General features: G+C 44.4%; 1 protein-coding gene and 1 long non-coding RNA gene across 2 annotated transcripts in view; one reads left to right on the top strand and one right to left on the bottom strand.

The window, feature by feature from the left end:
* Nucleotides 1-262: 262 nt before the first annotated feature.
* LOC146829528 (uncharacterized) lies at nt 263-2,482 on the bottom strand. Its single transcript, XR_014962269.1, has 2 exons — nt 2,275-2,482; nt 263-1,866 (listed from the first exon to the last, which is right to left on the bottom strand). It is a non-coding gene; the product is annotated as an uncharacterized LOC146829528 (long non-coding RNA).
* A 578-nt stretch (nt 2,483-3,060) lies between these two features.
* Nucleotides 3,061-14,620, top strand: part of PGK1 (phosphoglycerate kinase 1) — a 58,763-nt gene continuing 47,203 nt past the window's right edge. Inside the window, exon 1 of the mRNA XM_085608221.1 lies at nt 3,061-3,214. Coding sequence (XP_085464347.1) covers nt 3,150-3,214 — 65 coding nt within the window. The 5' untranslated portion in view covers nt 3,061-3,149. The remainder of the gene's footprint in view (nt 3,215-14,620) is intronic.

Raw genomic sequence — 14,620 nt, 5'->3', positions numbered from 1 at the left:
CGTCTCACTCGAATCTGCACACAGGAGGAAGCGAAGCGCTGGATATGTGGGGGGGTACCTTATTACCTATAGAAAGAAATATTTACAGTATTTACATATTATACCTCTGCACTTATAGAATCCTAACTTTAACATCAAGGCACTCCACCACTTGGTCGACGGACCAATTAGTTGGACTGGTTGATGGTGATTTAGAACCAGCTAAAACACATTTAAAGTCTCAGAATCTTTAATCAATACCCTTTAAAGAATCACAAACTCGTTTTCTGTTAATAAATGTTTAGTTTATCTAATTAAATTTACCCTCATTGGCATGATCAGCATTATAGTCATCGACAATAACTTCCAGAAGGAAAAGGGTCTAAGGGAACAGTTTAACGACCAACACAACAGTTCAAATCCCCTATGTCATTACATTTGAAAAACTAACTGTGAACTGGTGGTCACGCAAGAAAAAGCTAAAATGAGGAAACCAGAACAAATGTACAGCAACCAATAGAAAGTTTCTGAGATCTACAGACAAAGGTAAGTATATAGAAAACAAGAGACTAAAATAGTACATTAGGATTTCCATCAACTGCCAAGAGAGGCCAGTGTCATCATTTGGTCATCCTTGAGTCTTGTTACTACTCCTCTAAGCCTAGAGGCAGATGTAGTAGCCAAGATTAGAGAGAGGGTAGTAAAATACAAGTTGGACAGAGAAATCGACCAAGAGCGGCCATATGTATTTCATATGATGGAAAACAGTGTACAGAATTGCAGTGCAAGTGAGTTAAAAAGGGAGTTGGGGGAGAGAAATTATGTTTAATATATATCTCTCTACCAATCCGGTTAAAAAGCGTGTAGCGGCAACTTTTAACCAATAGGTTGCATTACAGATGGGTCGACTAGTTTCAGCCAGAAGGGATTGTGTTCCCGGCTTTCTTCAGGACCAATATATAATAGCTACTGCAATATTAGTGATAAAAGAAAAAGAAAAATGTGACAAGTTGTCCAACAATACAACCTGATACAAATAGACCTCTGGACAAGTAGGGTGTATTTCACTCCTTACTTGTGTGAGTGTCTGACCTCACCCGGTAGCTAACTCAGGTAATGGAGACCCCGCCCTCTCCGTCGGTGCCTCGGTCCCTCCTGAGTTTGTGGCAGCATTATAGTCAATAAGAATTTCAATAACATGGGCATAAATCAGTATGACGATTATATTTACCTAATTTCTGATTTTGACGACCATTCTCCCACAACCTATCAGCCCTGCATAAATCAGATCCCTTCGGGTGTGACCCTCCAATCGAATGCAGGCTACGACCCAAATCAGTCTGGAGAAAAGTTATTTTGGCTCGGCACGACATAGTCCCAAAGTTCTCCGGGATACCCGACAATCGTGCAAGCAAATCAGTTAACGTGAATCACACTCCTGGAACGCACCAACCCAACACCCCTCTACTAACCCCCTTTTATAATAAATTTTGGGTAACATGCTACATTTGCTACATTGGGAATGGCTCTGATTGGCTAAGCCATCAAAATTTGCAATATCGGACTTTATTCAAATAGTTCCTTGTTTCTCATGCGACCGAAGATGTCATCCCATGGTTTGGACAGTTCTCATGCGAAAGGGTCCAAAGTATCAATATGCAGGCTACTAAGGACAGGTGTCCTTTGTATTCTCTGTCAGTCACACTAGTTGAGTTTTGGCATTCCTCCACGTTCCTATCCTTGACGAGGAACACTATGACCCGGTCAGAGGACGCCTGGAGATCTTCAGAGCCATCGAAGTCTGCGCAGTAGACATCGCGCTCACACAACGGTGGCCACTTCCGAACTCCATTTTGAATATTGCGGCCTAGTAGGCCCGAATGCCTGCTTAAGCGAAACAAACAGAGAATAATTAATATATGGAAATTAAGATTCTAATGTTTAAACCCACACTAATCCCTTTATATATTAGTATTCTCCTAGCTTATAGCAAAATTTAAAGCAATAATACTCACCATTTCGTCCCACCAGGAACGCAAACCACTTACAAAAGCAACATAAATCATGCAATTTCTAGCACAACACATTCTATTGTTAATATGCGTACCACAATTAGTCATTAGAATTATTTGCCATGCAATTTGCATTTAGTCCCGCGTGTAATTCGTGTTTATTAAGGTGTAATGTTGGTTAATTATACCACTGCAAACAATTAATACAAGTTAATAGTTAGAAAGTTACATAAGTAGTACTGTATCATGCAGAATAGAGAAGGTATACAAAATTTCGTTTTACCTGCTCCACCACTTTTAAATGCACACCAGAAGAAAGTGGCAGCCCTTTTCACAAACATTTTCTCTAATTTTGAAAAGACTGGAGTTAGAATGGCATGCCTCTAATTCAGAGGGATGTCACGTGCACATTATGCCAAACTCTAAATCACCCCCTAAATGTTACTCGCTTCTCCACGAACGTAAGCACAGACATATACGTTTACTTCTGTGACGCACGGCCAGGGAAGCCATCGACATCAAACCACACGCTGCCTTGATCCGACCGCCATATTGGAAAGGACATTTCCCCTTTGATTTGATAAACAGTGCCACAATATACAGAGGTTAGTAGCAATTTCAGAAAAAATCCGGGGGAATTTTTAGGTTTAAAATATGGTTCTGAAACATCAATATTAATATGTCCTTCGTTTCTAATCTTCTCTTTACTTTTCTCTATTCCAAATGTTGAATAGAGATGTTCTATTACCATTTTGGGTACGCGTTTTTATTTATTTAATGTTCTCTGGCTTGGAAAAAGAATATGTGCATCCCCTAGTAGAGCGCCCCCGCTTTCTATTGCCATGAGTGCGTGCCGTCCATTGAGTGTATGCTGCCGAGCTCCGTGACAAACGTGACAGCTGCCTGCGCAACCTACCCTATCTATCCTTCCTCTTCTCAATTGATTCCAGAATAAACCAATCCGAGTTGTATATCCTGTCAGATGTGCCCCCATTTACCCAATCGGATGAACGAGCAGGCGGGACTTAGAGGCCTTGACTTTTTATACTCGTTTAAGGTGACCTGCAGGGAGAGGCTGGTGCAGTTGGTTCAGGGAGGGAGCAGTGCAGGTCTGAAGTGTGAATTCTTAGCTGCATCAGCTGTTCGTGGCAGAGCAAAATGTCTCTCTCTACCAAGCTCACCCTGGACAAGGTTGATGTGAAAAACAAGAGAATTGTGATGAGGTTAGTGATGGTATTTTGCGGATGGGGCGTTTACCGCTACACGGTGAGCATTTCACGGTCTACATAAGGTGCCTCCGAGATAAAGTGCTCCAGGGTTGCTCTTTTCCTTTACAATGTAATCTTTATAGGTTAGTTACATTGAGTAAACTAAGCGAGCGAAGGCTTTAACTCCCAGAATGCATTTGTTGTTGCATGGAGATCCAGGACTGGGGCAATTGGTTACTGCAGGGATGGAGCCGTTTGATACCCTTACATAGAGGGGGTGGTGTGGCTGCTTTATTAGGGCTGCAAGGTGGGAAGGGCACGCGCTCTACTGACTGGAAAGAAGCGTAGTTGCGGCGTGAGTTTTTACCCCCTTGGTAAGGCAGATCGGCAGGTGAGTGGTTTGACACTACGAAGCTGCCTTGCCTGGAACATGGGATAACTACGGTGTTGGTTCATGGAGGCTGCAGCCTAAAGTTGGCGTTGGCCCTAAATGCCAATGGCTGCTGGCTCGAACAGACCTGGCGTCTGCTGGCTCGTAGAGCCTTGAGGTTTGCAAGATCGAGCACAGTTCTGAATACAGCCCCTCACCCCCTACTAGCCATCCTGAGGCGTTGCAGTAGGCTGCGATGGAGAGCAAAGCTTTGAAATCGACATATAGCTAAGAAAATATGACTGCACTTTTATAGCCTTTTTTGGTGCTGACGTGAACATGGGTCACACGTATACCTTTTTAGATAGTGTTTTACTTAAAGTGTTATCTTAAGGAGGGGAACAAGCATTCGTCATTAAAAAAAAAAAAATGATTCATGGGCAGCGTCATCAGCAGTGGGCAGACCACATCCGCCCTGTTCTTGCAATGTTTCTTTAAAGCGACGTTATTCTTTTTGGTTATTCGTTTTTATAGACATTTTTGTCTGGGGTTGACTGGGTTTCAGCAGTATTATTACAGAGGCAGCATCCTTAATGTTTAGTTTTCAGCCTTGTCATGACTGAAGAACGCAGCACTTTTCCAGATAGTGAGCACACATCTGTGTGTTTATTTATTATTTTTTTCTTTTTTTTAAGGCAAATTTATGTTTGTAACACCGATCTTAAGAAGTATCGAGTTCACGATAGAATCCTAGGTTCTGCTTTCTATGTAAGAAATCCAGGAAGGTTGGTTTGACAGCTCCAAGTCGCTTGCAATAAGGAAATTCGAGGTGGGTAAAAAAATGTATAGTGATGACTCAATAGTACGCCTTTCTATTTGGCAAACCAGACATTCTGATTTATCGGCGGTGGCCGCCTCAAATATTTTTCTATTATTAATAGTTACAATTTGGACATTGTACGTTGCCATGCTCGCTCAAGAAAAGGGTCCACACTTGCATGCAACTCGTAAAAGCAGGCATTGCTTCTCAAGTTAACATTAGAGTGAGCAACCTGTTACTGAGTTGAAGTTTGTTAAATATATCTATATACTGAAAGCACATAAGGGCTGCTAAATCTGTGGCTTCCCATTCCACACAAAAAATGGATGTACAGGTATGAAGCATACATGTGTGTAATTTACTCTTATTTGGTATTTACATACATAACCTTTGCATCTCATTTAAAAGTATGCTTGTCCTGAATTGGGAGCTCTTTATACATAGGATGCCCTTAAATCATCATGGCAAATACAATGGCATTTGGTATATCGCGAGCACTTGATAACATTACTAGGAACTCGGGGCGAAATCACTTAGCAATATCCGTCTGTCAGTTCCCAGCATACTTTGAGTTACAATGCAGTATACACGGTCACCTGTATCTGAGCTATATTTTGAAATTAGATTTTTGCCCATGTTCTTGCCAGTTCAGAGTACTGACACCAATCCTGCTAACCCCCTTATTATTTTATAATGGTTTTGAGGGGCCGACCTCTACATTTGCATATGGGGGTCTCTAAAGTCATGCAGTGATCTAAGCACGCCTTCCTTATTTCTAAATCCTGAGGTTGTGCATTACGCCAATTCTTGGCTATGCACCATTTTACATCTGATCATGTTAAGTATAGCAATATGTGCAACGGGGCCAGTTTGTTTCTCCTTTATCCTTCAACCCAACCCATCTCCCAGTGTGTGATACCCTTTCTCCCAAAAGGGTCAAATCTTACATCGCAATCTAGTGTGGATGAAGTCTCGGGCCTGATCTGCACACAGACCACTCTGGAATTATCTGACCAAGTTGCAATAGATCACACTGGGTGAGATGTGTGGTGTAGGTACTTTAATTGGATCAATCATGGCATTTGTAAAGCACACTACATAACCGCGAGGGACTCATGGCGCTCGGGGGGGGGAGCTGCTACTGTTCGAAGAGCCAGGTCTTGAGAAGTCTTCAGAAGGTCTTCGGTCTGCCGTAGGCGGATGGGGAGGGTGTTCCATGTCTTGGCGGCGAGGTGGGAGGAAGATCTGCCGGCGGCGGTCACTCTTCGGATGCGGGGGACGGTGGCGAGGGTGTGGTCTGCGGAGCGATGCTGGCGGGTGGGGGTGTAGAGGCGGAGTCTGCTGTTGAGGTACATTGGATTGAAAGACATAGGTCTTTCAGGTGGGGTGTGATGTGGCTGCGGCAAAGGAATGTTGAGTATCAGGCGTGCAGATTATTTGATATTGGGATGCGATAGCAATCTCATGCGGGCCCTCTCTGCTTCCTTCACTTATCTGTGAGTGTCGCTATACATTTTTCTCCTTTTTTTTTTTTATCAGAGTTTGTCTAAGGAGTCAGGAGTGTTCTCCTTTTGTTTTTCCCCCATTAAGTTTTGCCTCAGGAACGTTAAAATTGGTGTGGGGTTAATTGCTGGTTGAAGCCTGGGGATTTTGAAGTAACTGGCTTTTATGCATCTCATAGTTAAATTTTTCTCATCCTGACTGGTCTTTTTACCCTCCTTTTGGAAACTCGCTTTTGCAGTTGTCAGGAAATGCCTTTCAGCTGTGTGGAGCACATTCTTCCTTCATTGTAGCGTTACAAGTATCACCTTCTGTTAGGAAGCAGATATGAACGTTAGTGACTTTGTCTCTTCACACTAATTCTAGGATGGGGGATGTCTAGTTTGGTTTCAGGAGGGTTGGATCTTTGTTACACAAGGTACATTTACACATATTTTAATTGGTTCATTACGTAGTCGGTGGGTAGCCAGTATCTAGCATAGATCCGAACATCCATGACTTGACATTCCTGCTTTCAGCCGTTTAACGTGCAGTAGAGTTTATTTTGGTATAAGTTAAACTAGAATAGCTGAGCTGCATGGTAGGGTGTCTGTCAATCTTAGATTTGCTCACAAGTGGTCCTCCACCCATGCTCTTCTTGTCATTGTTATGTTGTAGGGTATTTGTTAAGCGCACGGCTACTCCATAGTGTCCCGGCGCTCGCCTGACCCCAGGACAGAAAAGCTCACAGAAGATAAAACCACACTATTACTGGAAAAGCCAGGTCTTTAGGCCTAGTCTAAAGTTGAGGAGATCACATTCTTGCCGGAGAAAAAGAGGAAGGCTGTTCCATAATCTAGCCGCGACCACTTGACAAGAGCGGCCACCTTTATAAGCGGCGAAATTTAGGCACAATTGTCAGTTGTTGAGATGATGAATGCAGTGTTCGAGAGGGCTTGTAGAGCTGGATTTTATTTCTAATATATGGGGCTCCAATATTATTCAGGGCCTTAAAAGTTAAGACCAAGGATTTAAAACAAATCCGTTGTCTTGCTGGTAGCCAATGCAGAGTGTTCAGATGGGAAGACATATGGGCTCTGGGTCCAACAAAGTACAGCCCTTGCTGCTGTGTTTTGAACCACCTGCAAACGATTTAATAGATCATTCGGGAGGCCCAGATACAAAACATTTACGTAGTCCAGCCTGGATATAATCAAGGCCTGGACCACGGTTTTCCTATGCGAAATAGGAAGAAGCAGACAAATTCCTCCTCATTTTTAATAGTCCAAAGCAGACACCTGCAGTTGATTGACTCTGACATGGCCATGAAGTCCCAGGTACAATCTTTACTCCTACATTTTTCACAGTGGAGACTGGTTTCTCAGGGGGGGAAAGATTTTTAGGCCACCATTGGCGCCACTCACCATCCGGGGTATGCCCCAAAAAGATAATTTCCGATTTGTCGGAATTGCAGAGCAACTGGTTTTGCCTAAACCAGTTAAATACCTCGGTTAGGCAGACATTAACTTCATTGCCGTTTAACACCTCGTCCTTCCCGCAGGTGAATAGCAATTGAGTATCCTCTGCGTATGATATAATTTTTGCCCCATATTTTTCGGCTTAAAGGGCAAGAGGGGCCATATATATATTGAACAGGGTTGGACTTAACACCGAACCCTGCGGGACCCCTACATTCAGAGATTGAATGGGGCTTGAAAAAGGAGGAGCCCAGACTGTTTGCTGTCGATTATCCAGAAAAGAGGTAAACCATCTGAGCACCATGCCACTCTCCTTTAGTCTTTGAAGGAGGCGGTCATGGGGCACGGTGTCAAAGGCCGCTGACAGATCAGTAATATCAGCACCGCCTTTCCTCCTGTGTCCTAGGGTACTTTTAATTGTCTCTACAATTTCTAATAGAGCGGTTTCCGTACTATAGTTAGCTCTAAAACCCGATTTGGCTCGGATGGAGTATCTGATTACCTTCAATAAAATCTGTAACGATAGTGTTCACATATTTCTCCATCACTTTGGAGAAAAAAGGTAGGAGCGATATAGGTCGATAATTGCGGACTACCAAGGGATCTGCTAGTGGTTTCTTTAAAAGAGGAAGAATTTTCCCATGCATCCAAATTATAGGCATCCTTCCTTCGGACAGAGGTTGAGCGTCCTATTTACTGCTGGATTGATTACTTCAGCAATTGATACCAGCGTCTTTGCCAGACAAGGGTCGGACGGAGATCCGTATTTTAGGGCTCTCATGATTTTAAGTGAAATAGCCATAGGCAAAAACTCCACTAGAGTATTCTCACTAGAAGGGCTTATATGTGAGGATCTATACATACTGCTGATCACATCCTGACATGGACTGCCGAAAGAGTCCTGGATTATTTGAATTTTTCTACAGAAATATTGAGCAATTTCATTTGTCCATGTATCCGTGGGGATAAATGAATTTTTAGAGGCTGTAGGAACGGTAAAATCCTTAACAATCTTAAACAATTCTTTAGCAGTTATCTGCTTGTTCAATTTTACTGGCCAAAAATTTTCTTCTCTGTGCGAACTTTTACATAATGAGCTTTCAAAGCTATTTTGTATGTTAATTTATCTGTAAGATCAAAATTCTTTCTCCAGCGGCGTTCTAAATTTTAACATGCACTTTTGCTTATCCTTAAGGACTCGTTAAACCATGGTGCAGAGTTTCGGCCTTGTTTGGACACTCTTATTTTAATGGGGGCTAGCTACATACTACACTCATGGAGCCAGTTTTCCAAAGCAGACACATCTTTCTCGAAGTTATCATTAACTGGTATGGGATGTTGGCTGAGCATAGTGATTACAGCCTCCGATGTCATTTGGTTAAAAGATCGGAAACTTTCCAGGCCAACTTTTATAATAAATTAAACCGACGTCATTCTGCCTGCTTTTTAGGTCTCGCCTACGCAGCGCGCATGTGCTACATAGGCAAAAAGACCTTTTGTGATCACTTTGGCGTTTCAGCCAAAAACGTGCACGCGTTCCATTGCCTTCAATGGCAACGCGGGCACGTCTGGAGAGTCACTTGCAGGAGCGCGCGGCGCCATATGGTAGTAATTATCGCTCCTGGCGCTGCTTGCTCTCGCAAGTGAAATGCTTTCACTTGCCCCCTCCTCTCACCCCTTCCCCTGCTGCCTCCTTTTAGAGCGAGGAACGCGCTTGTTTCCATAGCACGTAAATAAAGAGCGTGCTGACATTAACATTCCATCACACAGTTTCATGCAATGAAACAAATGTACTGGGACAGACAGTGTTTTGCTGGGTCTGGTGCATCAGTGAACTATTAAACAGACAACACGTGTACTGTATTGAGTGCTTTTACCATACAGCAAGGCGCCTATGCTGTGGCAGCTGAACCCCGTGTAGGATTGAACGGCCGGTCTGCCACAATGCCAGTGGTGCATCTGCTACTCCTGCTCCAGCCTTACCGCCGACGGCACTATAGGAAACGTATAGGATAAAGGAGGCTCCCACCTGAAGTCACTTGTATGCTCAAAACAACCCGCAGTTCAAAAGCAGGTGTTGCTGCTTGTTCGTTTTTTTTTTTTTTCCTGGTCTAGTCTACTTTTCAGGGCACCCTGCCTGTTTCCACAGTTTTCATAGAATATGCTCTTAGAAGCTACTTCGCAGCACGTTCTCATATTACATCAGCCTTAAACACAGACAACTAGAAGTAGTCTTCCCACAGGCCTCCTGGTTTAACCTCTCCATTGGCACCCACATTTCTGCATAGTTATCTTTTTCTTATCTTACTGATAATCATCCACATTTATTGAGCGAGTGCACTGTAGGCCAAGTATCACTGTCCATATTAGGTAGGATGCTTGTGGTTGTAACTTTCTCGTTTCACCCATTTAAAAACAAATATGAAAACAGGAAGACTTCCAAAGTCGGCTTTTGTGTTCTTTGTTCCCCCTTCTCGTGTCTTTTTTCCTTTCTCCCCTCCAGGTTGCATGCGAGGTCCGGCACCTCATTTACTGATTTCTGCTGTCAATTAGCGGCAAATCACCTCCCAGCGAGAGCCCGTTAGGGCAGGATGACCTGAAAACAAGTGTGAGGCCCCCAGTCGTCTGGGCGCTCACATTAAAGTGAGCCCCTTGCAGGCGGTGCTGTCGCGGCCTGGTATGAGCCGGGATCTGAGCAGGAGGCCACTGGCAGCAGCAGTCACCCGCCCCTTGGCCTCTGCCTGACACCGTACTTGTAGTGATTAGCCCTGGTGACCTGAGGCTCATTTCCTCACCGCAAATCCCATGCTTGTGAGGCGTGCAACACCCGATCACGGGGGCTTCTGTCTTTTGTTTCGATTCTGTCCCCACTCAGGTTTGCCCCATAGTTCATGTTTACGTGCCACAGTGAAACAACACTCAATTGTGGAGGATGTTCAGAAGCCATACCGGCTGGCTGCGGTCCTGACGTCAGGCGCATGTACAGCATGGGATTTAAAAGGCAAACGGCACAAGTGCGTTTGGCGGGTCCTTCATGCTGCGCAACACCCCCCCCCCCCCCGCCCCCCACTGTCTGGCATTGCTGCTGCTATTGTATAATACACCAGTCTAAATAGTAGTTTATAAAGAGTCCCAACAGTCTCTGTACGGCGAGCAAGAACACTTTTTTTTAAAGAAGCTGCACTAATAGCTAACACTTATAAGGTCCCAAAGGTGAGACCTATTGGCTATGCCAATGCTTGTTCTATAATGCGTCTTAGCTTCGTGTGGAATATAGTTTCAGGTACGAGTTTTGGAGAGATTTGACTTATTTCTGGAAGTCAGCCTAGGCGAAGCTTTCAGTGACCATTATGTATGGTGGTTGCTTGCTGAAAGAGTGTGGTTGGTGAGCGGAGTAGTTGATAGGTACGTATGCTGTCATTTGTTAGTCAGATTTTATGCAAACAAGGATAACTTTCCACCAAAGGCATAATTTTTGCAAGACCCTGTAGCAGAAACTTTGTCATGTGGGCTTTTCCTCCTTCCAGATTGGTACCTGCTGAAATTCGAATTGTTTTTTTCCTCCCGGATTGTATTTTATGAGAGAACAAGTTTCTTATAATTGCTTAGTGCAGGGTCTCGCCCTGATACACGTACTTCATGTAATACTTTGAAAAGGAGACCATGCCACATGCTGGGAAACTGCCTGGGCATGCAAGGTAGTTAGCAATGTTTTTTATTTGTTATGCTTAATTTTTAAAGGTGCACTGGAGTTCTGGTAAGTCCACTGACTGAGTGGCTAAAATAAAGATCAGAACTGTTGCTACTCAGTGAATGTTATGTTTTTTCAAGGGCTGTTGAAAGACAGGGATTGGCTCATGGTTGCATTAACAAGATAATCTGCTGCCTATTTCAGATTTCGTTTTCCTATTGCATTTGCAATGTATTCGATTCTTACCCGTGCTTGTTTCTGCTGAAGGACCTTTTTTTGGTCTAGCAAATTATTTAAGGTCTGCATTTTGTACTTGATTTTTCGAGCTTTTTGGTTGTAATTGATTGTGTCTTTCGTTCTGGCTAGACTGCCTGTTTAAATTCTTTCGCTCCCCGGCTTCCGTTGCTACAATAGAGCTGACCTTGTTGCGTCAGTCTGATTATACTCCACACAGCATCACTGTGCATTCAAAATCTAGTCAACTGGCAAAATGAGAACTAAAGAATGGTTTGAACGGCGTTTGTGTGAAACTGATGGTCATTTCCAAGTGGACTGTAACTCATTGTTCAGTATTGTCAGCGTCTGCCTCCATATAATCCGGGTTTTGATACCTTCATTGAACTGTGTATAAGCTCTGGAACTCAAACGTCTCTGTAGATGTTGGCCACAAACTGACAGACAAATTTGACATTCATAGCTTTTGCATTGGACTGTGACATATTTCATTCGATCCAAACAAATGATTTGTAAACTGAACTTTTGTTTAAAAAAACTATCCGGTCTTGTGTTCAAGACTTTCATATTCTGTGCTTGATAGGTACTTTTAGCCTATCTTTACTGGATAAATTAATTTTATTTCCTCGTTCACAGATGTGGGAGATATGTAATATATATATTTTTTTTCTGGATGTATTGGTGTTTTTTTTTTTTTTAAATACGGCCTAACCTAGAGTTTACAGAGCACGCCGCACCAGTAACTGAAATAAACTTTGATAACAGATGAGCAGAGAGACTTGAATCTGTCCTTTCAATAGCGAATCTTTCACAGGGGGGGGGGGGGGGGGGGGAGAGGAGGGGTGTTAAGTACACCATAAGCTCAGGAGTGAATGTGATTTTGTGAGTGCCACTTTTGACATGGTTAGCCCCCACTTTTTGCCTGGTTTTGATTGTAGTGCACGGTGTCCCTGCCAACCAGTTGCCCCTGTGCCAGTGCTTCTTCCTAAAACATATCCCCCAATTGGTACTTCTGCCCGCCATTGTAAATCCCTAGTAAGTTGGAACTTGGATCTCTAAGGCATGGGAGCTGAAGAGGGTCCTCCCCCCCCCCCCCCCCCCCCCCCCCCCCCCCCACTCACTGGGATCATCTCACTGCCTTTGCAGCTTGCATTCCTCTGTGAGGTGAAAAACGACAAAGTGGACATGGCACCCTGCCAGGGCACCATGCCAGCTAGCACTGCCTGAAGGTATAGGTTAGTCACCCATTTAGCAGGCCTCACAGCCCTAAGGCAGGGTGTACTATATCACAGATGTGGGAATATCTGCATGAGTAGATATCCCTCTACAATACTTAAGTCGATTCTTAAATATTGTAAGTTCCAGGGAAGCCATGAAGAGTAAATAGGCTGGCAGGGGTGTGGAATTTAATAAAATATCTACTTGTCCATGGGGCAGGTTGCTTCATAAATCTACTTGTCCTGTAACAAAATCCACTTGTCCCTTTTGTGCCATGTAATGTGGTGACAAATTACGGCAGCAATCTCGTTATGCAAAAGTTCTGATAAAGCCTCTAATTATGCCAGGGCTTGTACCATAGTAGGGTTTGAATACTAGCAATTCCCTTATGTTGCTACGTTTCTGCAGGTCTACATACTGGGGCTGATGGTAGTGGTAAGTAATATTTCAAGGGTTGGAATGCCGTTTTGAGTCTGTGCAAACTTACTAACTTGCATGTTTTAAGGGTTTTCACCAACTCTTTTCTAATCTTTTCCCATACTCAAAAAGGTTGGAAATTTACTACTGGCAGTGGCAGACGTAAAACTTCTTCAGGGTTGGGAAAAAAAAGTGGTTGGAGGAAAAGTGAACTTGAAACATTCAGATTTTCACATGAGCAAATCTACACAAGCACATTTGCTCATGCTAAAATGCAGTTCACAAATATTTTCTAGGAGTACTATTTCTTGGCCTACTTCTGTAAATACTTGTGAATTCACGGAGACTGTATATCTGCACTTAATGCATGGATATATACCATGGATGCACTTTTGAGACTTTCTTTAATAATTGGTCCTCTAATTAGGCCTGGGGTTAACCATGACATTTTGTGTTTAGCATAATTATGTTCGAGGCATATGAGCTGCAGATTACACACTTTTGCATAGATCGCCATCTGGTGTTGGGCCTGGATGTTTGCAGTTTGTTTTTCCTCTTGGAAAGTCTTTGGAAGTCACGAGGTCGGTGACTCCTCCCTTGGTTCGTATTGCGCATGGGCTTCGGCTCCATCCTCAGATTGTTTTTTCCGCCATCGGGCTCGGATGTAATACTTCGCGCTCCGGTTCCGAACATTCCAGTTCGACGATCGAAGCGGAATCCTCGCTCTCCGCTGTATTGTTTCGATACTGATCTCCTCAATCACCTTCTTCTTCGACGCACCTTCGATTCCAGTCATCGACGGCGGCCTTCGGGCCTAGCCAGGCTCCGGTCCCGGCTGATGGAAAGAACTCCATTCAAGAAGTTCCCTCGATGTGGGTCCAAATTCCCCCCTCGATGTGGGTCCAAATTCCCCCACACCGATCTTCATGAGGTATGCAACCTCTGGCTCTCCCCTGAACACGAGGCTCGAGACTGTCCCGCCTGCAAGTCTTTTAGATCCAAAAAGACTATTCGAGATCGAAGGGCCAGACGAAAAATGCCGCACTCCTCGACCTCTGTTCCAGTCGACATCTTCGGGGACGACGTCGAAGCTCCGGGACACCAGCACACCGAAGAGGACCTCGTCAGTGCTTCCGAAGCCGACGACTCGGATGTGGAGGACATCACCCCGGCGCAGAGGGTCGTGAGTAAAATACCCCCTCCCACACCCGCGCCGACACCCAAAAAGGCTTCGGTCACGCCTTCGCCTTCGGGCCTAGGCAAGACCAAAGACACTGCTTCGAACACCCCACCTTCGGGCCCGGTGACGAAGCCAAGTAAGCCTTCCGGTGGCTCGGGCTCGAGCCAGCCTGCCAGCGGTGGTGAAAAACACCCTTCGGCACCGAAGAAAAGATCGGGCTCTACCTCAACACCGAGCTCCACACCAAAGCCCTCGGTGTCGAAACCCAGCCTCTCGGTGCCGACCAAACATCATAAGGCCCTCGGCACCGACACTCCCGCGCCGAAGCCTGTCTCGGCACCGAACAAAAAATCGGAGGTTCCCAAAAAGCACGGCACAGACAAGCCTAAGAAGCTGTCGGCCCCGAAAACGTCGGCGCCGACCGAACAACCAGTGTCGCAAGAACTTTTTACACCGGATCCTTTGCAAAAGACACTTACCAAGGATCCAAAAACTGGACATTTGGCACTGTTTTCTAAAAAGAGACATTTGGAC

Source organism: Triturus cristatus, chromosome 5_2 (assembly GCF_964204655.1).
Source record: "Triturus cristatus chromosome 5_2, aTriCri1.1, whole genome shotgun sequence".
NCBI lineage: Eukaryota > Metazoa > Chordata > Amphibia > Caudata > Salamandridae > Triturus > Triturus cristatus.
Note: the sequence above shows the minus strand (reverse complement) of the source record. Positions and strands in the feature narration are given on the sequence as shown.